The 26,383-nt window shown below is 35.2% G+C and overlaps 1 protein-coding gene across 1 annotated transcript in view; it reads left to right on the plus strand.

The window, feature by feature from the left end:
- The window catches only part of LOC148951691 (putative cationic amino acid transporter), a gene marked incomplete at its 3' end in the record, with an annotated part of 330,385 nt that overhangs the window by 94,495 nt on the left and 209,507 nt on the right, over nt 1-26,383 (plus strand). Inside the window, exon 3 of the mRNA XM_089091193.1 lies at nt 24,857-25,010. Within this exon, the coding sequence (XP_088947319.1) occupies nt 24,857-25,010 (154 nt within the window). The remainder of the gene's footprint in view (nt 1-24,856; nt 25,011-26,383) is intronic.

Raw genomic sequence — 26,383 nt, forward strand, 5'->3', positions numbered from 1 at the left:
TTCTATTTTTTTGTATGTCTGGGTTGGTGTTTGCAAGTCCAAGTCCAAAGTCCAAGAATTTGTCTTCGGTGGTTTGAATGTCTAAAGTCTCTGTCTTTCTCTGTCTTTGTATTTTTCTGTTTGTGTGTCTGATTCTATTTTTTTCATTTCTGGGTTGGTGTTTGTAAGTCCAAGTATTTGTCTTTGTTGGTTTGAATGTCTAAAGTATCTGTCTTTCTCTTTTTCTGTGTCTGATTCTATTTGTTTGCATATCTAGGATGGTCTTTGCAAGTCCAAGGCTTTATCTTTGTTGGTTTGAATTTCTAAAGTGTCTGTCTTTCTCTGTTTTTTGTGTCTGATTCTATTTGTTTGCATGTCTGGGTTGGCGTTTGCAAGTCCAAGACTTTGTCTTTGTTGGGATGAATGTCTAAAGTGACTGTCATTCTCTGTTTGTATGTCTGATTCTATTTGTTTACATGTCTGGGTTGGTGTTTGCAAGTCCAAGTGTTTGTCTTTGTTGGTTTGAATGTCTAAAGTGTATGTCTTTTTCTATTTTTATGTCTGATTCCATTTGTTTGCATGTCTGGGCTGGTGTTTGCAAGTCCAAGAATTTGCCTTTGTTGGTTTGAATGTCTAAAGTGTCAGTCTTTCTCTGTTTGTGTGTCTTATTCTATTTGTTTGCATGTCTGGGCGGGTGTTTGCCAGTCAAAGTGTTTGTGTTTGTTGATTTGAATGTCTATACCGTCTGTCTTTCTCTGTTTGTGTGTCTGATTCTATTTGTTTGTATGTCTGGGTTGGTGTTTGTAAGTCCAAGAATTTGTTTTTGTTGGTTTGAATGTCTAAAGTGTCAGTCTTTCTCTGTTTGTGTGTCTGATTCTATTTGTTTGCATGTCTGGGCTGGTGTTTGCAATTCCAAGAATTTGTTTTTGTTGGTTTGAATGTCTAAAGTGTCAATCTTTCTCTGTTTGTGTGTCTGATTCTATTTGTTTGTATGTCTTGGTTGGTGTTTGAAAGTCCAAGAATTTTTCTTTGTTGGTTTGAATGTCTAAAGTGTCTGTATTTCTCTGTTTACATGTCTGATTCTATTTGTTTGCATGTCTGGGCTGGTTTTTGCATGTCCAAGAATTTGTCATTGTTGGTTTGAATGCCTAAAGTTTCTGTCTTTCTCTTTTTTTTGTATCTGATTCTATGTCTCTGCATGTCTGGGTGGGTGTTTGAAAGTCCAAGTATTTGTCTTTGTTGATTTGAATGTCTAAACCGTCTGTCTTTCTCTATTTGTTTGTCTGATTCTATTTGTTTGTATGTCTGGGTTGGTGTTTGCAAGTCCAAGAATTTGTCTTTGGTGGTTTAAATGTCTAAAGTCTCTGTCTTTCTCCGTTTGTGTGTCTTATTCTATTTGTTTGCATGCCTGGCTTGGTGTTTGCAAGTCTAAGAATTTGTCTTTGTTGGTTTGAATGTCTAAAGTGTTTGTCTTTTTCTGTTCGTGTGTCTGATTTTATTTGTTTGCATGTCTAGGTTGGTGTTTGCAAGTCCAAGAATTTGTCTTTGTTAGTTCAAATGTCTAAAGTGTCTGTCTTTCTCTGTTTGTGTGTCTGATTCTATTTGTTTGCATGTCTGGGTTAATGTTTGCAAGTCCAAGAATTTGTCTTTGTTGATTTGAATGTCTAAAGTGTATGTCTTTCTCTGTTTGTAAATCTGATTCTATTTGTTTACATGTCTGGGTTGGTGTTTTCAAGTCCAAGTATTTGTCTTTGTTGGTTTGAATGTCTAAAGTGTCTGTCTTTCTCTGTTTGTATGTCTGAATCTATTTGTTTGCATATCTGGGTTGGTCTTTGCAAGTCCAAGTATTTGTCTTTGTTGGTTTGAATGTTTAAAGAGTCTGTCTTTCTCTGTTTGTGTGTCTGATTCTATTTGTTTGCATGTCTGGGTTGGGGTTTGCAAGTCCAAGACTTTGTCTTTGTGTGGATGAATGTCTAAAGTGCCTATCATTCTCTGTTTGTATTTCTGATTGTATTTGTTTACATGTCTGGGTTGGTGTTTGCAAGTCCAAGTATTTGTCCTTGTTGGTTTGAATGTCTAAAGTGTCTGTCTTTCTCTGTTTGTATGTCTGATTCTATTTGTTTGCATGTCTGGGCTGGTGTTTTTAAGTCCAAGAATTTGTCTTTGTTGGTTTGAATGTCTAAAGTGTCTGTCTTTCTCTGTTTGTGTGTCTGATTCTATTTGTTTGCATGTCTGGGCTGGTGTTTGCAAGTCCAAGAATTTGTTTTTGTTGGTTTGAATGTCTAAAGTGTCAATCTTTCTCTATTTGTTTGTCTGATTCTATTTGTTTGTATGTCTGGGTTGGTGTTTGCAAGTCCAAGAATTTGTCTTTGGTGGTTTAAATGTCTAAAGTCTCTGTCTTTCTCCGTTTTTGTGTATGATTCTATTTGTTTGCATGTCTGGGTTAGTGTTTGCGAGTCCAAGTATTTGTATTTGTTGGTTTGAATGTCTAAAGTGTCTGTCTTTCTCTGTTTGTGTGTCTGATTCTATTTGTTTGCATGTCTGGGCTGGTGTTTGCAAGTCCAAGAATTTGTCTTTGCTGTTTTGAATTTCTAAAGTGTATGTCTTTCTCTGTTTGTTTGGCTGATTCTATTTGTTTGCATGTCTGGATTGATGTTTGCAAGTCCAAGTATTTGTCTTTGTTTGTTCGAAAGTCTAAAGTGTCTGTCTTTCTATGTTTATGTGTCTGATTCTATTTGTGTGCATGTCTGAGTTGGTGTTTGCAAGTCCTAGAATTTGTCTATGTTGATTTGAATGTCTAAAGTGTTTGTGTTTCTCTGTTTGTGAATCTGATTCTATTTGTTTACATGTCTGGGTTAATGTTTGCAAGTCTAAGTATTTGTCTTTGTTGAATTGAATGTATAAAGTGTCTGTCTTTCTCAGTTTTTATGTCTGAATCTATTTGTATGTATGTCAGGGTTGGTGTTTGCAAGTCAAAGTATTTGTCTTTACTGGTTTCAATGTCTGTAGTGTCGTTCATTCTCTGTTTGTATGTTTGAATCTATTTGTTTGCATGTCTGGGTTGGTGTTTTAAGTCCAAGTATTTGTCTTTGTTGGTTTAAATGTTTAAAGTGTCAGTCTTTCTTTGTTTGTTTGTCTGATTATATTTGTTTGCATGTCTGGGTTGGTGTTTGCAAGTCAAAGTGTTTGTTTTTGTTGGTTTGAATGTCTAAAGTGTCTGTCTTTTTCTGTTTGTGTGTCTGATTCTATTTGTTTGCACGTCTGGGTTGATGTTTGCAAGTCCAAGAATTTGTATTTGTTTGTTTAAATGTCTAAAGTGTCTGTCTTTCTCTGTTTGTGTGTTTGATTCTATTTATTTCCATGTCTGGGTTGGTGTTTGCAAGTCCAAGTATTTTTCTTTGTTGGTTTGAATGTCTAAAGTGTCTGTCTTTCTCTGTTTACATGTCTGATTCTATTTGTTTGCATGTCTTGGTTGGTGTTTTCATGTCCAAGAATTTGTCATTGTTGGTTTGAATGCCTAAAGTGCCTGTCTTTCTCTGTTTTTGTGTCTGAATCTATTTGTTTGCATGTCTGGGTGGGTGTTTGAAAGTCCAAGTATTTGTCTTTGTTGATTTGAATGTCTAAACCGTCTGTCTTTCTCTATTTGTTTGTCTGATTCTATTTGTTTGTATGTCTGGGTTGGTGTTTGAAAGTCCAAGAATTTGTCTTTGGTGGTTTAAATGTCTAAAGTCTCTGTCTTTCTCTGTTTTTGTGTATGATTCTATTTGTTTGCACGTCTGGGTTAGTGTTTGCGAGTCCAAGTATTTGTCTTTGTTGGTTTGAATGTCTAAAGTGTCTGTAATTTTCTGCTTGTGTGTCTGATTCTATTTTTTATTTCTGGGTTGGTGTTTGTAAGTCCAAGTATTTGTCTTTGTTGGTTTGAATGTCTAAAGTATCTGTCTTTCTCTGTTTGTGTGTCTGATTCTATTTGTTTGCATGTCTGGGTTGGTGTTTGCAAGTCCAAGACTTTATCTTTGTTAGTTTGAATTTCTAAAGTGTCTGTCTTTCTCTGTTTGTGTGGCTGATTCTATTTGTTTGCATGTCTCGGTTGTTGTTTGCAAGTCCAAGTATTTTCTTTATTAGTTTGAAAGTCTAAAGTGTCTGTCTTTCTCTGTTTGCGTGTCTGATTCTATTTGTTTGCATGTCTGGGTTGGTGTTTGCAAGTCCAAAAATTTGTCTTTGTTGGTTTGAATGTTTAAAGTGTCTGTCTTTCTCTGTTTGTATGTCTGATTCTATTTGTTTGCATGTCAGGGTTGGCCTTTGAAAGTTCAAGAATTTGTCTTTGTTGGTTTGGATGTCTGAAGTGTCTGTCTTTCTCTGTTTGTGTGTCTGATTCTATTTGTTTGCATGTCTGGGCTGGTGTTTGCAAGTCCAAGAATTTGTCTTTGTTGGTTTGAATGTCTAAAGTGTCAATCTTTCTCTGTTTGTGTGTCTGATTCTATTTGTTTGTATGTCTGGGTTGGAGTTTGCAAGTCCATGAATTTGTCTTTGGTGGTTTGAATGTCTAAAGTCTCTGTCTTTCTCCGTTTGTGTGTATGATTCTATTTGTTTGCATGTCTGGGTTAGTGTTTGCGAGTCCAAGTACTTGTTTTTGTTGGTTTGAATGTCTAAAGTGTCTGTCTTTCTCTGTTTGTGTGTCTGATTCTATTTGTTTGCGTGTCTGGGCTGGCGGGTTTGCAAGTCCAAAAATTTGTCTTTGTTGTTTTGAATTTCTAAAGTGTATGTCTTTCTCTGTTTGTTTGGCTGATTCTATTTGTTTGCATGTCTGGGTTGGTGTTTGCAAGTCCAAGTGTTTGTCTTTGTTGGTTTGAAAGTCTAAAGTGTCTGTCTTTCTCTGTTTGTGTGTCTGATTCTATTTGTTTGCATGCCTGGGTTGGTGTTTGCAAGTCCAAGAATTTGTCTTTGTTGGTTTGAATGTCAATTTGTGTCTGTCTTTCTCTGTTTGTGTGTCTGATTCTATTTGTTTGCATGTCTGGGTTGGTGTTTGCAAGTCCAAGAATTTGTCTTTGTTGATTTGAATTTCTAAAGTGTTTGTGTTTATCTATTTGTGAATCTGATTCTATTTGTTTACATGTCTGGGTTGGTGTTTGCAAGTCCAAGTATTTGTCTTTGTTGGTTTGAATGTCTAAAGTGTCTGTCTTTCTCTGTTTTTATGTCTGATTCTATTTGTTTGCATGTCTGGGCTGGTGTTTGCAAGTCCAAGTATTTGTCTTTGTTGGTTTGAATGTTTAAAGTGTCAGTCTTTCTGTGTTTGTGTGTATGATTCTATTTGTTTGCCTGTCTGGGTTGGTGTTTGCAAGTCCAAGACTTTGTCTTTGTTGGGATGAATGTCTGAAGTGCCAGTCATTCTCTGTTTATATGTCTGATTCTGTTTGTTTACATGTCTGGGTTGGTGTTTGCAAGTCCAAGAATTTGTATTTGTTTGTTTGAATGTCTAAAGTGTCTGTCTTTCTCTGTTTGTGTGTTTGATTCTATTTGTTTGCATGTCTGGGTTGGTGTTTGCATGTCCAAGAATTTGCCTTTGTTGAATTGAATGTCTAAAGTGTTTGTGTTTCTCTGTTTGTGAATCTGATTCTATTTGTTTACATGTCTGGGCTAATATTTGCAAGTCCAAGTATTTGTCTTTGTTGGTTTGAATGTCTAAAGTGTCTGTCTTTCTCTGTTTTTGTGTCTGATTCTATTTATTTGCATGTCTGGGTTGGTGTTTGCAAGTCCAAAAATTTGTCTTTGTTAGTTAGAATGTCTAAAGTGTCTGTCTTTCTCTATTTGTGTGTCTGAATCTATTTTTGTGCTTGTCTGGTTTGGTGTTTTAATGTTTAAGACTTTTTCTTTTTTGGTTTGAATGTCTAATGTGTCTATCTCTCTCTTTTCGTGTTTCTGATTCTATTTGTTTGCATGTCTGGGTTGGTGTTTGCAAGTCCAAGAATTTGTCTTTGTTGATTTGAATGTCTAAAGTGTTTGTGTTTCTCTATTTGTGAATCTGATTCTATTTGTTTACATGTCTGGGTTGGTGTTTGCAAGTCCAAGTATTTGTTTTTGTTGGTTTGAAGGTCTAAAGTGTCTGTCTTTCTCTGTTTTTATGTCTGATTCTATTTGTTTGCATGTCTGGGCTGGTGTTTGCAAGTCCAAGTATTTGTCTTTGTTGGTTTGAATGTTTAAAGTGTCAGTCTTTCTGTGTTTGTGTGTCTGATTCTATTTGTTTGCATGTCTGGGTTGGTGTTTGCAAGTCCAAGACTTTGTCTTTGTTGGGATGAATGTCTGAAGTGCCAGTCATTCTCTGTTTATATGTCTGATTCTGTTTGTTTACATGTCTGGGTTGGTGTTTGCAAGTCCAAGAATTTGTATTTGTTTGTTTGAATGTCTAAAGTGTCTGTCTTTCTCTGTTTGTGTGTTTGATTCTATTTGTTTGCATGTCTGGGTTGGTGTTTGCATGTCCAAGAATTTGCCTTTGTTGAATTGAATGTCTAAAGTGTTTGTGTTTCTCTGTTTGTGATTCTGATTCTATTTGTTTACATGTCTGGGCTAATATTTGGAAATCCACGTATTTGTCTTTGTTGGTTTGAATGTCTAAAGTGTCTGTCTTTCTCTGTTTGTTTGTCTGATTCTATTTGTTTGCATGTCTGGGTTGGTGTTTGCAAGTCCAAGAATTTGTCTTTGTTGATTTGAATGCCTAAAGTGGCTGTCTTTCTCTGTTTGTGTGTCTTATTTTATTTGTTTGCATGTCTGGGTTGGTGTTTGCAAGTCCAAGTATTTGTCTTTGTTGGTTTGAATGTCTAAAGTGTCTGTCTTTCTCTGTTTTTATGTCTGATTCTATTTGTTTGCATGTCTGGGCTGGTGTTTGCAAGTCCAAAAATTTGTCTTTGTTGGTTTGAATGTCTAAAGTGTCTGTCTTTCTCTGTTTGTGTGTCTGATTCTATTTTTTTGCATGTCTGAGTTGGTGTTTGAAAGTCCAAGTATTTCTCTTTGTTGGTTTGAATGTCTAAAGTGTCTGTCTTTCTCTGTTTGTGTGTCTGATTCTATTTGTTTCCATGTATGGGTTGGTGTTTTCAAGTCCAAGTATTTGTCTTTGTTGATTTGAATGTCTAAAGTGTCTGTCTTTCTCTGTTTGTGTGTCTGATTCTATTTGTTTGCATGTCTGGGTTGATGTTTGCAAGTCCAAGAATTTTTCTTTATTGGTTTGAATGTCTACTAAATGTCTACTGAATGTCTACAAGTATTTGTCTTTGTTGGTTTGAATGTTTAAAGTGTTTGTCTTTCTCTGTTTTTATGTCTGATTCTATTTTTTTGCATGTCTGGGCTGGTGTTTGCAAGTCCAAAAATTTGTCTTTGTTGGTTTGAATGTCTAAAGTGTCTATCTTTCTCTGTTTGTGTGTCTGATTCTATTTTTTTGCATGTCTGGGTTGGTGTTTGCAAGTCCAAGTATTTGTCTTTGTTGGTTTGAATGTATAAAGTGTCTGTCTTTCTCTGTTTACATGTCTGATTCTATTTGTTTGCGTGTCTTGGTTGGTGTTGGGTTTGGTTTGAATTTCTAAAGTATCTGTCTTTCTCTGTTTGTGTGTCTGATTCTATTTGTTTGCATGTCTGGGTTGGTGTTTGCAAGTCCAAGTATTTTTCTTTATTGATTTGAAAGTCTAAAGTGTCTGTCTTTCTCTGTTTGCATGTCTGATTCTATTTGTTTGCATGTCTGGGTTGGTGTTTGCAAGTCCAAGAATTTGTGTTTGTTGGTTTGAATGTCTAAAGTGTCTGTCTTTCTCTGTTTGTGAGTCTGATTTTATTTGTTTGCATGTCTGAGTTGGTGTTTTGGTTCATTTTTTTTTGGTTCACGCGCATTGGTACATTTTTTTTACTAAAGAAGGTAAATGAACCTAAATGATCCTAACGTGAATGCAAATACTTGAAAAAAGGGTGGTATTGTAGGTTGGCTGCAGGTGTCCGAGTGAAGGAAAAATCAGTTGTGCTGCCACCTAAACTTTAATTTAAACACATGGTAGCACTTGCCTTAGTAAAAAAATGAACCAATGAACGTAACCTGGTATGAATTAACCCCAAAAGGTCAAATAAACTCCATGAAAATTACACTTTCAAAGTCAGCATTTCGGAGAACACACTTTCAGGTTCAGTATGTCGGAGAACCCTAAAATGTCAACCCTAAAAGGGTAAGTTAGCTCTAAAAGGTTAAAGAATCTCCTTCAAAATTACACTTTCAGATTCAGCATGTCAGAGAACCCATGGTTTTGATGTTTCCGTGTGTGCGCGCACGTAAGACACTTTAGACATTCAAACTGACAAACACAAATACTTGGACTCGCAAACACCAACCCAGACATGCATACAAATAGAATCATAAACACAAACAGAGATGGACAGACACTTTAGACATTCAAACCAGAAAAGACAAATATTTGTACTTGCAAACAATAACCCAGACATACAAACAAATAGAATCAGACACACAAACAGAGAAGGACAGGCACTTTAGACATTCAAACCAACAAAGACAAATTCTTAGACTTGCAAACACCAACCCAGACATGCAAACAAATAGAATCAGACACGCAAGTAGAGAAAGACAGACACTTTAGACATTCAAACCAACAAAGACAAATTCTTGGACTTGTAAACACCAACCCAGACATGCAAACAAATAGAATCAGACACAAAAACAGAGAAAGACAGACACTTTAGACATTCAAACCAACAATAACGAATTTTTGGGCTTGGAAACACCAACCCAGACATGCAAACAAATAGAATCAGACATAAAAACAGAGAAATACAGAGACTTTAGACATTCAAACCAACAAAGACAAATACTTGGACTTGCAAACACCAACCCAGACATGCAAACAAATAGAATCAGACACATAAACAGAGAAATACAGACACTTTAGACATTCAAACCACCAATGACAAATACTTGGACTCGCAAACACTAACCCAGACATGCAAACAAATAGAATCAGACATACAAACAGAGAAATACAGAGACTTTAGACATTCAAACCAACAAAGAAAAATACTTGGACTTGCAAACACCAACCCAGACATGCAAACAAATAGAATCAGACGCATAAAAAGAGATAGACAGACACTTTAGACATTCAAACCAACAAAGTAAAATCCTTGGACTTGCAAACACCAACCCAGACATGCAAACAAATAGAATAAGACACACAAACAGAGAAATACAGGCACTTTAGACATTCAAACCAACAATGAAAAATCTTGGACTTGCAAACACCAACCCAGACATACAAACAAATAGAATCAGACATGTAAACAGAGAAAGACAGACAATTTAGACATTCAAACCAACAAAGACAAATTCTTGTACTTGCAAGCATCAACCCAGATGTGCAAACAAATAGAATCAGACACAAAAACAGAGAAAAATAGACACTTTAAACATTCAAACCAACAAAGACAAATACTTGGACTTGCAAACACCAACCCAGACATGCAAACAAATAGAATCAGTCACAGAAAAAGAGAAAGACAGACACTTTAGACATTCAAACCAACAAAGACAAATCCTTGGACTTGCAAACACCAACCCAGACATGCAAACAAATAGAATCAGACATGTAAACAGAGAAAGACAGACAAATTAGACATTCATACCAACAAAGACAAATACTTGGACTTGCAAAAACCAGCCCAGACATGCAAACAGATAGAATCAGACATACAGACTGAGAAAGACAGACATTTTAGACATTCAAACCAACAAAGACAAATACTTGGACTTGCAAACACCAACCCAGACATGTAAACAAATAGAATCAGACACACAAACAGAGAAAGACAGACACTTTAGACATTCAAACCATTAAAGACAAATACGTTGACTTGCAAACACCAACCCAGACATGAGAGCAAATAGAATCAGACTCACAAAAAGAAAAAGACAGACACTTTAGACATTCAAACCAACAAAGACAAATACTTGGACTTGCAAACACCAACCCAGACATGCAAACAAATAAAATCAGACACACAAACAGAGAAAGACAAACACTTTAAACGTTCAAACCAACAAAGAAAAATACTTTACTTGCAAACACGATCCCAAACATGTAAACAAATAGAATCAGCCACACAAACAGAGAAAGACCGACACTTTAGACATTAAAACCAACTAAGACAAATTCTTGGTCTTGCAAACACCAACCCAGACATGCAAACAAATAGAATCAGACACACAAACAGATAAAGACAGACACTTTCGACATTCAAACCAACACAGACAAATTCTTGTACTTGCAAACACCAACCCAGACATGCAAACAAATAGAATCAGACACACAAACAGAGAAAGACAGACACTTTAGACATTCAAACCAACAAAGACAAATTCTTGGACCAGCAAACACCAATCCAGACATGCAAACAAATAGAATCAGACACACAAACAGAGAAAGACATACACTATAGACATTCAAACCAAAAAAGACAAATTCTTGAACTTGCAAACACCAACCCAGACCTGCAAATAAATAGAATCAGAGACACAAACCGAGAAAGACAGAGACTTTCGACATTCAATTCATCAAAGAAAAATTCTCGGACTTGCAAACACCAACCCAGACATTCAAAAAAATAGATTCAGACATGCAAACAGAAGACAGGCACTTTAGACATACAAACCAACAAAGACAAATTCTTGAACATGGAAACACCAACCTAGACATGCAAACAAATAGATTCAGACATAAAAACAGAGAATGACAGGTACTTTAGACATTCAACCCAACAAACACAAAGTCTTGGACTTGCAAACATCAACCCAGACATACAAACAAATTGACTCAAAAAAGTATTTAAAAAATATGGGGGCCCAGGGAGGCTTTGGGGCCCCGGGGGGTCTTTAGGGGCCCGGGGACCTTTTGGGTGCCTTTGGGGGCCCAGGGAGCTCTTTGGGGTTGGGGCACGGGGACCTCAAAATACTGTCCAAATGGAACTTGTGTATTATAACGACCACAGAGTTTCACCCCAAATCATCTTCTAAAATGTCTCAGACTGTTTCGCTTAAATCATCTTCTAAAATTTCTCAAGCTGTTTCACCCAAATAATCCCCTAAAAGTAATTTATACGTGTTCCTTTTGATTTGGCATCCCTGCGCTGCCACATTTTAAATTCCCAGGAAAAAATTCCCGCGTTAATCTCTTCATCTCTAAGATGTTCCTAGCTATACTATTATGGTTTCGTTAGAATATCAATTTATCGCTCTGACTTAAAGATCGGAGAAGCCATATTTAAAAAATAGAATATTAATTTATCTCTGTCAGTTAAAGACCAAAGAAACCATATTTAAAAATGGATTTTCTATCTCTTTAGAGTCCTGCATAATTCCTAGGAAACAAGTGATGTCATTTCTAATTCCGTTAGACTCGATCAATACATTCCCCACCGATTATGTAAATCAATTTCTCAGAAATTCTCGCCCCTTCGTATGCCCATATATGGATTCCCGTCACGAACTCATGATAGGTCCCGTTAGACTCGATCAATACATTCCCCAACCGATTATGTAAATCAATTTCTCACACAAACAGAGAAAGACAGAGACTTTAGACATTCAAACCACCAAAGACAAATTCTTGGACTTGCAAACCCCAACCCAAACATTCAAACAAATAGAATCAGACACGCAAACAGAGAAAAACAGACACTTTAGACATTCAAACCAACAAAGACAAATACTTGGACTTGCAAACACCATCAAGAATCAGAATCAGACACACAAACAGTGACACTTCATAGACACTTCGTATGCCCATATATGGACTCCCGTCACGAACTCATCATAGGTCCCGTTAGACTCGATCAATACATTCCCTCACCTATTATGTAAATCAATTTCTCAGAAATCCACCTCCCCCTTGCCCTAGTTGAATATGTAATCAATTTCTCAGAAATTCCTCCCCCTTCGTATGCCCATATATGAACTACCGTCTGTACCTATTGGGGCCGCCCTACTAAAAACAAAGGGGGCAAGGACGTTCCTTATCCTCAATTACCGGCGTTAGAACTAGCACACAGGCTTCATCACAGAGTGAAGTTTGAAGGTTTAATTTAAAACTGTTGATCAATCAAGCTTAATTTTTGGTAGATGTTTAGTTGAAAAGCTTTTAGTTTTAGTTAATTTGCTAGTTTAATTAACTTACTAAGAGGGTCAGGGGGAATATATGTGAAGAGATCTTATAAGCCTCCAGTTAAGGGCTTTGGACCATAATTATTACAACGGTACAGTTTTATGCTTCCAAACTCTTCCACTTAAGAAGTGGTACTAAAAGTGCCATTTTTAGTGCTATATGGTACTTTCGGATGATAAAATTGATTAAAAGCAGGTAAATATGATTAATAGGTTTTAAATCTGCCTTCCCGGGATAAGCCTTAAAAATGAGTGCCATTAAACATAACTTTTTAAATTTCTGCCAGCACAATAGCCCCACACTGTAAAAAAAATTGTTTGAGATTCAACAAATATCGTTTGTAATTTTTATCAAAAACAAAATTTGAATTTCAACAGCTGAAATTGAATATTGGACACCATTTTGGAATTTCATATTCATTATTGAATTCCCAATTTGTTGAGAAAATAAATTTTTAATTCCCATACCAACATTTTTTTTTTTATTTTCAGTTTGTTGACAAAACAACATCTTTGCTTTTAAGATTCTATTTGGATTTCCATCTTGTTTCCTGGATTTCCCATTCTTTTATTGGATTTTCATCAGTAACTTTGTTCAATTTCCTAGGTCTTCGGTCTAATATCTAGTTCTCAGAGTTCGGTTTCCCTTTCTTCTTTCTGAAGCATCAATAAATACAAAAAAATTAACCCCATTTATTTTACAAGAACAGAAATTTACAACAAATATTTCTCCCAGATAATGTGACACCTCTTAACGGCTGCATTTATTTCATGGTGGAAATCAGTAAATCAATGGCGTATTAGCAGGACGACAGAAGAAACTTGAGTAAGAAATATCTTCCAATCATGAAAACAGTGACATTGGGATCTGATGTGAAGATGAAATCAAATCGAGGCTCAAATAAAAGAAAGACTTCCCCGCTTGTTTTACCTCCAGAGGTGACCGGTTGCAATAATAATGCCACGAATCCTGTCTTTTTTGAATACCATTGACTTGCTTATCAGATCTCATCCAATCTCTTGTTCGCCGCCTCATAAAATCTGTTTGTTATAAAATTGAACCCTTGCAAAATAGATCTTTTACTTAGATGAAGTACAACCATATTGTTTTCAGCTTCACAACTCTGCTCAATCCCAATTTATAAGGTTTTAAAGATATGTAAATAGATTCCTAAATTTTGAAGAAAAAAAAACATCGATATGGCTTAAAATTCTACTCAAATAACAGGAATTGCCTTTTTGGAACTAAACCTTGAGAAAAAGAAACGATAACTGAAAATTAAGGTAAAATGTTGTTTTGTCAAAATTTCAATAAGTATACACCTGTCATGTAGGCAAATTTAAAGACCCTCTGTATGGAAAAGGAGTGGAGGTAGGTACTTCAAAATACCTTCAAGGGACATACTTTGATACTTATGTACTATCTAAAACATATATGCTATATTATCAAACAGTTCGTGGTAACGAACTGTAAGTAAGGAGCGACCCGGCTCAATGGTAACCGAAACTCTTGGAAACGGAATTTTGATACCAACAGACACATCAAAAGAATCAAATTTTAATGCTGATTTCAAATATGTAATTTTCATCACCCATTTTTTAGTCTTACCCATCAAAAGTTACGTGCCTGAGAATATTTGGCTGATTTTCGAAAAAACGGGGAAAGACCCCCTAAAAGTTTTAGAACCTTCATAAAAATCACACTATCATATTCAGCATATCAGAGAACCTTACTGCGGATGTTTCAAGCTCTTATCTACAAAAATGTGGAATTTTACATTTTTTTTGCCAGAAGAAAGATCATGGATGCGTGTTTATTTGTTTCTTTTTTTTCCAGGGGTGATCGTATCGACCCAGTGATCCTAGAATATTGTGGGAGGGCTCATTCAAACGAAAATTAAAAGTTCTAATGCCCTTTTTAAGTGACCAAAAACAATGGAGGGCAACTAGGCCCCCTCCCACGCTCATTTTTTTCACAAAGTCACCCGATAAAAATTTTTAGATGGCCATTTTGTTTCGCATGGTCGAAAATATGATAACTATGTCTTTTAGGATGACTTTATCTCCCGAAATCCCCGGGGGGAGGGCTGAAAGTTATGAACTTTACCCAATGTTAACATATAGTATTGGTTATTGGGAAGTATACAGACATTTTCATAAGGGATTTTATCTGGTAGTGGGGGGGGGGGGAGTAGTTCGGGGGTTATATGGGAGAATCTTACCATAAAGAAAGTTTTCATGGGAGAAGGGACATTTCTATGAAGGGGGCGTCAGATTTCCCAGCATTATTTAAATAAAGATCAGAAATAATTTATAAAAAAAACAAGTTTCTTAACTGAAAGTAAAGAGCAACATCCAAACTTAAAACGACAGAAAACATTGCGTATATGATTGGGTTAATCCTCTAGTCAATACCTCACTCTTTAAGCCAAAGATTATTTAGTTTTTTCATAAGACTTATTTATTCTAATTAATGTCATTTGTGAATAAGGGGTCATTTTTAAAGAAATGGAACAAAATTCGAACTTTAGCTTAAACAGCAAGGTATTGACTAGAGGGCGGACCCTCTAATATACGTATTAAAAATATAAGAATATAGAGGTTCGTTACGTAAGTTAATTCGTAAGTTACGCATATTTATTATTAATAAAAACGTTCGTAAATAAAATTAAACAGGTTTCGAGAAAGCCATTTAACCAAATAAAAGTAAAATTAATATTCAATTTTTTTTTCATTATTCATGTACGGTGAGCCAAAATCAAAACCTACATTAATTCAAAAAAGTTAAATAATTAAATAAAAAAAACAAGTTTTTTTTAACTGAAAGTAAGGAACGACGTTAAAACTAAAAACGAACATAAATTATTCCGTATATGAAAGGGGATTTCCACTCCTCAATGCCTCGCTCTTTACGCTAAAGTTTGACTTTCTCACAACTCTATTTTTTTAAACAATAAAAAACTTTAGCGTAAAGAGCGAGGCGTTGAGGAGGGAACGAGCGAGGCCCATACTTTATCTTGTAACACCCATCCCTGAAAGTTTCATTTTAATAACCTAACCCCTTTCCAAGATAGGGAAAAGTTTCTAGAGTAGAATCAGTACTGTTCTATTAGCTGTAAGCCACGCAAGAGAGATGATAAAAGAAACTAGTCAAACAGGTTCTCTCAACAAAGAATTGGATTGCAAACAGTGGTTTCTAACTGCATTTACAATATCCAAACTTTAGTTTTTTGGGGTTTAGGGGGGTTTAGGTTACGTATTTAAAATATGCTATGCTTTACCCCCCATCCCCCCAATGTACAAATATATAACCGAATTTTGTTTCTAAACCATTACATTTTATTCTATTTTGTTTTATTTCGTTAACATTAACAGAAATTCACTTCTTGCATGGTTTACAGCTAATAGAACAGTACCGTAAAATTTTACCAATTTTTTTTTTTTATTTATAAAAATGTTATCTTAAACATTTTGGGAAACATAAGGCACAAGTTATCAGTTTTAATAAACTAAACTGAATACTTACCATCACGATCAGAATGTCTTCTCTCTCTGATCTGAATGCCCCCTAGGTAAAATCGTCAATTCGTCCTTTGAAGGTCTTAACATTAAATCTACTTCTATATTATACGTTTGTAGGTAGTTGAAGGAGATGATTTTTTTTTGTCCAATTGATCTTAAATCATAACATTCGAAAACAAAATAAGAGACAAATTAGGTTTTGGGAGGAGGTTTAGTTGCCCTCCAATCTTTACGTGCTCTTAAGAAGGACACTAGAACAAAAAAACAACAAATAGAAACGCATCTGTGATCAGTATCCTGTCAAAAACCTAAACTTTTCGAACTTTGTACATATAGGAGATCATAACCCCCACAATAGCATTTTCTGATATGCTGAATCTGAAGCTCTGATTTACATTAAGATTTATTCACGTTTTGGGAGGGGGGTGTTTCTCTCTTTTTCGAAAATCAGGCTCCCTGTTTTCAATCCCCTTTTCTTCTGAGGCTTGGAGCCTTTGGTGGGTAGATATTAAAGACAATGAAATTTATATGTTTGTAATCTGCATAAAAACCCAATACTTATCGATTGTTATCAAAATTCCATTTTTGAGTTTTGGCTACAATTGAGCTGAGTCGCTCCTTAATTGCAGTTTAACACTATGAACTGTCTTATAAAACTTATTGGGCTAACGTACTATTTTTCAATTAATCCTGTAGCAAACCGGAGTTTTTGAAGCACAATTCATGCTATTAAAGTGTAGAATTTCTGAGTCCAGTTGAAATATGCACCATTTTAGAAGATTCACTTTTTTGGGGAGGCTTTTGGTTCCTTTTGTGTGCGTAAAGGACTGAAATACCCTTACACGCGTCTTCTTTTTTTCGATATATTTCCTTACTTGGTTATTCAGCGTAAGCAGCAAATTTATGGCAAATCCAGGGAAGATTTTCTTTAAACGCTTTTTGGGTCTCATTACAAAAATGACGTTCATCGCAAAAATATAAGTTGTTCCCACAAAAGGATTTTCATTCTTAATTATAAATTAAATAAAAAAACAAGTTTTTTTAACTGAAAGTAAGCAGCGACGTTAAAACTTAAAACGAACAGAAATTATTCCGTATATGAAAGGAGCTGTCCCCTCATTAACACCTCGCTCTTTACGCTAAAGTTTTTTATTGTTTAAAAAAATGGAGCTGTGAGAAAGTTAAACCTTAGCGTAAAGAGCGAGACGTTAAGGAGGGGACAGCCGCTTTTATATAAGGAATAATTTCTGTTCGTTTTAAGTTTAACGTCGTTCCTTACTTTCAGTTAAAAAAAAACTTGTTTTTTTTATTTAATTTTTGAACGTTTTTGAATTAATGCAAGTTTTGATTTTGGCTCACCATGCATGAAGAATTAAAACAAAATTTGAATATTAATTTTACTTTTATTTGGTTAAATGGCTTTCTCGAAACTTGCTTAATTTTATTTACGAACGTTTTTATTAGTAATAAATATACTCAACTTACGAATTAACTTACGTAACGAACTTCTATATTCATAAATTTTTAATACATATATTAGGGGGTTCGCCCCCTAGTCAATACCTTGCTCTTTAAGTTAAATTTCGAATTTTGTTCCAATTCTTTAAAAATGACCGCTTAGTCACAAAGGCCGTTAATTAGAATAAATGGCTCTTATGAGAGTACTAAAAAATCTTTATCTTAAAGAGCGAGGTATTGACTAGGGGGTGAACCCAATCATATATGTAATATTTTCTGTTCGTTTAAAGTTTTGATGTTGCTGCTGTTGCAGCTGAAAAACTTGATTTTTTATATTTAATTTCTGATCTTTTTTTAAATAATGCTGGGAAGTCCTTCATCCCCATAATAGCAATGTTCCTTCTCCCATGAAAACTTCCTTAATGTAAAGACCCTCCTAAATAACCCCCCCCCCCCAGTACCAGAAAAAATCTCCCCTGAAAACGTCTGTAGACTTCCCAATAACCAATACTATATGTTAACATTGGGTAAAGTTCATAACTTTCAGCCCTCCCACCGGGAGCTTCGGGGTATTAAGTCATCCTAAAAGACATACTTATAATATTTTCGAACATGCTTAACAAAATGGCTATCTCAAAATTTTGATCGGGTGACTTTGGGAAAAAATGAGCAAGGGAGTGGGCCTAGTTGCCCTCCATTTTTTCGGTGACTTAAAAAGGGCACTAAAACTTTTAATTTCCACTCCAATGAGCCCTTCTACGATATTCTAGGACCCCTGGGTCGATACAATCACCCCTTGGGAAAAAAAAAAAAAAAAAAAAACAATAAACGCGCACCCGTGATCTTTCTTCTGGCAAAAAATGCAAAATTCCACATTTTTGTAGATAGGAGCTTGAAACCTCTACAGTAGGGTACTATGATACGCTGAATATTTTGGTGCGATTTTCATTAAGGTTCTATAACTTTTAGGGGGTCTTTCCCCCTTTTATCGAAAATCAGCCAAATTTTCTCAGGCACGTAACTTTTGATGGATAGGACAAAACTCGATGAAACTTATTTCTATAATTATCTTTTTATGCTCAAAATTTAATTAGCATTCCCCCTTTTCTGCTGTAATTCAAATATTTGAGTTGAACTTATATTGAACATATTACTTTCAATGGTCCTATAGTTAAATTTAAAATGATATTCAAGAACCTTCAAACAACAGTTGAAGTTCAAACCGTGTAGATTGACATAGCCTATTTACGGTGAAAATTACTTTTTTTTTCTACTGAAAAGTACATAAATCTTATTAGTTTCGTTAATTTGTTGGAATTCAATAAGCAAGTCTCAATTCCAGCAGAAAAATTGGATTTTTTGTGACTTGTTTGAATTAAATAAGCAAGTCACAATTTCAACAGAAAAATTTTTTTTTTTTTTTACTTGTTTGAACTCGAGGAAAACATTTTGTTGGAGATCAATTTTTTTTTTCTTTTGCAACTTTTCCACTTGAGACACGACACCAAAGTGCCGTTTTTAGTACCATTTGAACTTGACGATGGTGGAATTTATTTGAAAGACGTAGATATGTGCAATATCTTTTATATAAGCTATAAAAGATCTACCAGCGATGTTCTGGTAGAAAAAGGGCAATTTTTGTCAGATGGCACTTACAGATGGCAGAATTTATAAAAAAAAACCGTAGATATGAGAAATAGCTTTTGAATGAGCCATTAAGAATCTCTTTATTATGTTTTGTTAACCCGTCAGACCTGTTGAAAAAAAAACAAAAAAAAGGGAGACAGATCAGCGCTACCGATGCAAAAAAGTGATTTTCTTTGTTGTTCAGGGAGGGGGGCTGTAACTTCCCTATGCAAGGATTTGACCATGTTGATTCCAATGGTACACTTTTCATTTTGATATGACACCATTTTCGAGGGGTGTGAGGTTTTTTTTTAAATCAACATAATTTTTTTTCGCAAAAAACTTTTACTTTTAAGACGAACCGAAATAATAGTTAACGTTTTCTGAGTCAGTGTCAGATGGGAATTTTTTTTCACTAGGCAGTTTATTTCAAAACGCGTTTTTTAACTTTTGGTTTTTATGGGCTGTGGTTAGCTCTATACTAGGTTGCAGCTGCCGCTGCAACGATGGTACCGCTGCAACCCGATACATGCGATACCAATCTGAACGATACTGATAAGCGCGATATCGATACGTCTGATACCACATACAGCCCAAGGGACTATAGAGGGCCATATCATCATCAAAACCATATATATTGGACCTTTGAACTATGTTAAACAAAATGGCTATCTCAAACATTTTATAGGACTAGTTGGGGGGAGAGGGCTTGTAGGGATGGGGGTTATTTGCCCTCCAATCGTTTTGGTCACTTAAAAAGGGTACTTACAAATGTAATTACCTTTCGAATGAGCTATTACACACCTCTCTATGATGCTCTGGCCACACCCTAGCCCATCTAGAAAAAAAAAGAAAGAAAAAAAGGGAGACAGATCAATGCTGCCCATGCAAAAAATGCTACCCTTGGTATTCAAGGTGTGGGACTGTAATTTTCTTACAAAAGGTTCCCGACCACGCTGATTCCAATGGTACACTTTTTTTTCGATTTGACGCCATTTTCAAGAGGTTTCAGGCTCTTTTCCGAAATCACCATAAATTTCTTTTACTTCTAAGACAAGAACTTTTACTTCTAAGACATAAACTTTTACTTCTAAGACTAACCGAAACAATAGTTACCGTTCCTGATTCAGTCTTAAATGGCGGTTTCTTCTCACTAGACAGTTTTTTTTAAAACAAGTTTTTAAACTTTTGATTGCTATAAGCTGTGGTTCGCTCTTTACTATGTTGCAGCTGCCACTGCAACCATGATCAATTTGCTACCCCAATGAAAATCTTTAACGTTCATAGTTACGATTGAGAGCAAATGCATGGGAAGAGTTTTGTCTTAGCGGGTTGAAAATCTAATGAAAATTTTGCAGGGTTTTGAAGCATTCTAAGTTGTTCTAATAAGGAACGTCGGTTTTCTCAATGCTTGTCGTATACTTCAGAGCTAGTCAATATTCAAGACTTTAACAAATCTCAACATTGATACAAAGCCATCAAATTTTCCCAGCAAATAATTATTTTGCGGTTTGGATTCTGGAGGATAAAAAAATACTTGTTTCACGTTTCTTTTTTCAACTTCTTGGCTAGTTACGGTTATGTGTTCGAAACATATCGGTATTAGAGTACAATGTGTGCATCTAAACATAGTTTGAAGTAAAACGCGATCAATAATTTTATGCCACGTATCCCTTCATATAGGAATATCCCTTCGTATATTCAGGTAAAGGCCCTTTTTTCTTCGCGCTTTTCTTCAAGAAATCACACTTGGAGTAAAAATCTTCGTCAAAATCAAGTTTGCAAAAAAACAAAAATGAAAATGTCCTCTAAAAAATTGACTTTCAGAGCATTAATTACTTTAAAGAGGAGCTTGTCCGACTTCTTTTCACTTTTCTGTGTTCGGAAATCTTCAATTTGCATTGGTAGTACTTCTACCTTGCGTCGTGACTCTGATAGCCTTGTAATGATTTTCAAAATCATCTATCTATCTAACCGCACATATTTTCTTTTTGGTATTCCTGTGAAGAGCATCAGCAGCCATGTGAGTAGTATGCGTCGTCTGGATTTGCTTGCGCCCCTAGGAATCTCCATGCTATTTGCGTACAGCACTAGGACCATGCTATTTGCGTACAGCACTAGGACTCAGTAGAGTGTATAGTTGAAATAACTTGTAGGAGAGCGTCTCGGACTTATCCCCCAACCGAATCATTTTTTTCCGGTGGTACAAAATTCGAACATTGAAACTGTGTGTATGTGTGTTTTGTTTTTGCTTTTTTCGGGTAGAAAGTGTATTTGCAGAATAAAGGGTCCATTTAACACTAATTATAGCACACAGATAGATATTAATTTAAATCCAAGGAGGTTTTGTCTCTCCATTTTGGATGGAGACATTCTCCATTTGGATGGACATTCTCCTATGTTAAATGAATTATAAAAAAACAACACACAACAAAAGTTTTTTTTAACTGAAAGTAAGGAACGACATTAAAACTTAAAACAAATAGAAATTATTCCGCATATGAAAGGGGCTATTCCCTCCTCAACACCTCGTTGTTAAACGCTGAAGTTTTTTATTGTTTTAAAACGAAGAATTTTGACAAAGAGTCAAACTTTAGCACAAAGAGTAAGGCATTGAGGAGGGGACAGCCCATTTCGTTTACGGAATAATGTCTGTTCCTTTTGAGTTGTAATGTCGCTCCTTACTTTCAATTAAAAAGAACATGTTTTTAAAATTTATATTTCTGAACGTTTTTCAACTAACGCACGTTTGAATTTGGCTCACAGTACATGAAAAATTGAAAAGAAGATTGCATATTAATGCTAGCAGATTTATTCCGTATATGCAGGGTTGTCCCCCTCTAACTTGCTCTCTACGCTAAAGCTGATAGCACTTAAAATAGCTGCTTATTCCAATTAAAAAAAACAAGTGTTTTTTAACTGGAAGTAAGGAGCGACATTAAAACTTAAAACAAACAAAAATTATTCCATATATAAAAGGGGCTGTCACATCCTCAACGCCTCGCTCTTTACGCTAATGTATTTTATATAGAGAGTTAACGTCAAACTTTAGTGTAACGAGTGAGGTGTTGAGGAGGGGACAGCCCCTTTCATATGCAGAATAAGTTCTGTTCCTTTTATTTATTTAATTTCTGAACGTTTTTAAACTAATACAGGTTTTGATTTTGGATCACTGTACATGAATAATTAAAATGAAATTTGAATATGAATACATTTTTTATTTTTTTTTTTTTTGTTAAATGGCTTTCTCAAAAGTTTTTTAATTTTACTTAAGAACGTCTTTATTTGTAAAATAACTTACGTAACGAACTTCTATATTCGTATATTTTTGTTCCGTATATGAGGGGGTTCAAACCCTATTCAATACCTGTTCTTTACGCTAAAGTTCGATTTTTTTTTCCAATTCTTTAGTAATGACCCCTTAATCACAAAGTCCATCAATTTGAATAAATAGCTCTTATGAAAGTACAAAACAAACTTTAGCGTAAAGAGCAAGGTATTGAATAGGGGGAGAACCGAATTATATACGTCATAATTTCCGTTTGTTTTTAGTTTTAACGTTGCTCCTAACTTTCAGTTGAAAAACTTTGCTTTTTATTTAATTTCTGATCGTTTCTTAAATAATGCTGGGAAATATAGCACCCTCTTCAAAGCACTATCCCTTCCCCTGTGAAAACCTCCCACGTAACCCCAGACCCACACTCCCTCCTCTATTACCAGAAAAAATCCCCCTGAAAACTTCTGTATACTTCTCAATAACCAATAGGCCTACTATATGTAAACATTGGGCAAAGTTCATAACTTCTAGCCCTTCCCCCGGGGACGTTTGGGGATTAAGTCATCCTTAAAGACATAGTTATTATATTTTCTGTACCCTGCTGAACAAAATGGCTATCTCCGAATTGTGATTGGTAACTTTCATTTTTTATGAAAAAATGAATGTTGGAAGGGCCATGTTGCCCTCTATTTTTTGTTCACTTAAAAAGGGTATTATAATTATTAATTTACTTTCGAATGAGCCCTCCTACAATTTTCTAGGACCACTGGGTCGATATAATTACCCCTGGGGGAAAAACAAAAACAAACAAACAAACAAAACAAATCAAAACGCATCCTTTCTCCTGGAAAAAAATACAAAAATTCCGCATTTTTGCAGATAGGAACTTGAAACCTCTAAAGAAGGGTTCTCTGATCCGCTGAATCAGATGATAAGATTCTCATTAAGGTTCTATGACCTTTAGTGGGTGTTTCCCCCTTTTTTAAAAATAAGACAAAGTTTCTCAGGTATCTAAATTTTGATGAGTAAGACTAAACTTGATGAATCTTATATATTTGATATCAGCATTTAAATTTGATTCTTTTGATGTATCTATTGGTATCAAAATTCATGTTTTAGACTTTTGATTGATATTGAGCCGGGTCGCTTCTTACTTACAGTTCGTTACTTCATACGGTTTTATTAAACGACCCCCGTGTTTCAGTAGCTGCTTTTAAGAAATTGGGACATATAGTCAAAATTTAAAATAACGAGCAAGGTATTGAGGAGTGGGTAACCGTTTAAATATGGGATAATTTCTTTTCGTTTTGAGTTTTAATGTTGCTCCTTACTTTCAGTTAAAAAAAACTTGTTTTTTATTATTTAATTTCTGATCTTTTTTTAAATAATACGGGTAAATCTGGCTCCATCTCCATAAATATACCCCCTTCTCATGAAAAACTGCTCCATGGAAGTGTCATCAAACGTAAAGTATACCCCCCTTCCGTCAAATTCCTTTCAGACAGTTCCATCCTCGCTGAAAATCATGCCTCCCTGTAAAGTTGCTTTCGAATGATTCAGCCAGAAAAATTCTTCTTAAAACTATTTCATTTGAATAAGATTTCAATCTCTAATCGATCTCAATCGCTCTCGAAATGCCCTCTTCCGTAGAAATTCATTCTCAGAAATCAAAACACGAGGAAAACAACCCCCGGATCATTCCCCCGGAACAGTTCCGCATATAAAGTATAGCAAAGAGAATGCAAGGCAACTAAAAAGAATTTAGTATAGTAATTTTGTCAAATCCTACCAGTGTAGTGTTTCCCCTAAGAAATTCACCGCCCAGATATTTTCTTCCGTGAAAAACTCTTCCTAGAGACATCAACCCCAAGTAAAACCTCCCCCCGGAAAATGTCAGTATACTTCCCAATAACAAATACTATATGTTAACAAAGGGACAAAATTCATAACGTACAGGCCACTCCCTATGGACTTTGGGTGTCATTTTAAACATAAAAACATAGCTATTTGATCTTTCGACTTTACCGAACAAAATGGCTATCTCAAAATTTTCATAAGATAACTTTGGGGTATAATTGGGTGTGGGAGGGGGCCAGTTACCCTCCAGTCATTTTGGTATCTTAAAAAGAGCACTAGAACTTATTTTCGTTCGAATGCACCCTCTTTCAATGTTCTAGGGCCATTGTTTCAATGCGATCACCCCTGGGGAAAAAATGTGCAACCGTGATTTATCTTCTGGAAAATTGGCAAACTTACAAATTTTTGAAATTATAGGAGCTTTAAACTTCTAAAATAGTGCTCTCTGGTATGCTGAATATGATTGCGTGATTTTCATTAAGATCCCTGAATTTTATTGCATGCCCCCCCCCCCCTATTTCAAGAATCGGGCAAATTTTCTGAGAATCGTAACTTTTGATGGGTAACACTAGACTTGATGGATCTTGTATACTTGAAATCAGAATAATAAGCTGATTCTTTTTATATATCTACTGATATTAAAATTCCCAAAATTCCTTTTTTTAGAGTTTCGGTTACTATTGAGCCGAGTCGGTCCTTACTTACAGTTCGTTACCACGAACTGTTTGATAGAATAAGCAAAGACATCAAATTGAATAACAAAAGTTTCAAATAAATAAGGTATCAGATTTTTGATACCGGATCTTTTCTATTTGTATTTTAATATAAAACAACCTGGTTCTTGGACCAAATAATATGTTCTTAGAATAAATTGTGACTTGATAAAAATATTCAGAATTCTCATATTAGTATTTCGTGCAAACCTTACTTTCTTACCTTTTTAGAGATGTCTCGGACTGGGAGACTTACTTTCCCTTGGTGTTGGAAGTTGTGTGGCAACTGGAATGTTTGTTGTCGCAGGCATGGTAGCCAAAACAGTGGCAGGTCCTGGTGTTATTCTCAGCTTTTTAGTAGCAGCTATTGCTGCTATATTTTCAGGTATTTGTTTATTTAACCATTGGTTTTTACTTAGTTTTAAGCTGTCGTTAGTTTTACTTAGTTATGACTGCGCCATATGTGGCGATAAAAATAAAAGACTGGACTTAATTGTAGTGATAAAGATTGACCGTGTCCATGTAATGTTATGCTTTAAGGCTGTGAACTTACACCTTATAAATTCTCCGATAGCGCCACTTATACTGCTAAGGACTGTGCCATATGTAATATTATAATTTAAAGCGGTGTACCGATCGCTCCAGTTCTTCCGGGGATATTTTTTTGAAGCTACTTAAAAGGCTAGGCAAGCTATAAAAATAATGAGAAAATTAAGTTTATGATCTCGCCACAGCAAAGGGGAGTAAAGTAAATTTATGACCGTGCCACCCTCAATTATTGAGAGAAAATAAAATGTCAAGCTATATAAATGTAACCTCTTTTCTTCGAGCTATCTGGAGATCAGATCCCTGGGAACGTACCTTGCAGGCATACGAACTTATTACCTGTCATGCGACTAGATATAGACATATAAGGTAAAATAAACACAAGTAGAAAAGGCAATAGATTTATTGAGACTTACATATTAGGTGTACAGCAGTGGTTCACTTGAAATGACAACAACAAAGGCAAGGATAAACTGGCCCTCAAAGATAATGTTGATGGCAACAGAGACAATCCATAATTGTGATTGAAAGAATTAACAAAACATAATTGACGCGAAAAAAAACTTTTCTTCACTATCTAACAGAATATCGCTTCTGCACTGTAGAAGCTAATTTTTGCTGATTAAGAATTTAGACTCTTGGAAACGGTATTTGAACTCAATTAGGGGACGCTTAATTTCTGTCGGAATCATCTTTAGAAAAAAGGAATTTTGTTTTTTATATTTTAAATATATCACTTATTACTCACGGTACATACTACCCTTCTCATTTTTTAATGACGTCCCGTCATTAGGACTTGCTTGCCCTTGGGTTTTTGAAATACTCGCGATTTATTTACTATTTGTCCTACGTAATTTTAATCGACATTTTATTATTTTATACTTTTATATAAGCTTAATCAGGAGTGCTAAATATTTTCTCTATTACTTTTCTTGTTTTATTATATATCGCTTTCTAAAGTTCATCTACGGGACTAAGATCATCTATGATTCTAGCCTATCTACTATACTAAGTATTTTTTTCTACATCCAACGCTGATGATTTTTACATTTCCAACAAGTTTGAGCTATTCTACCTTTACATTAGATTTTTTTGAGAATTCACCTTTTACAAGTTTTTTTTATTTTTACTGACTATAGGGCACACTGCTTCCTATCTACGCTACACTAAAAGAATAGTACGACAACGCTACCCATAACTCTATCTAAACAT

The sequence above is a fragment of the Artemia sp. Qi Xiang Cuo genome, chromosome 6 (assembly GCF_049724085.1).
Source record: "Artemia sp. Qi Xiang Cuo chromosome 6, ASM4972408v1, whole genome shotgun sequence".
Classification (NCBI taxonomy): Eukaryota; Metazoa; Arthropoda; class Branchiopoda; order Anostraca; family Artemiidae; genus Artemia; species Artemia sp. Qi Xiang Cuo.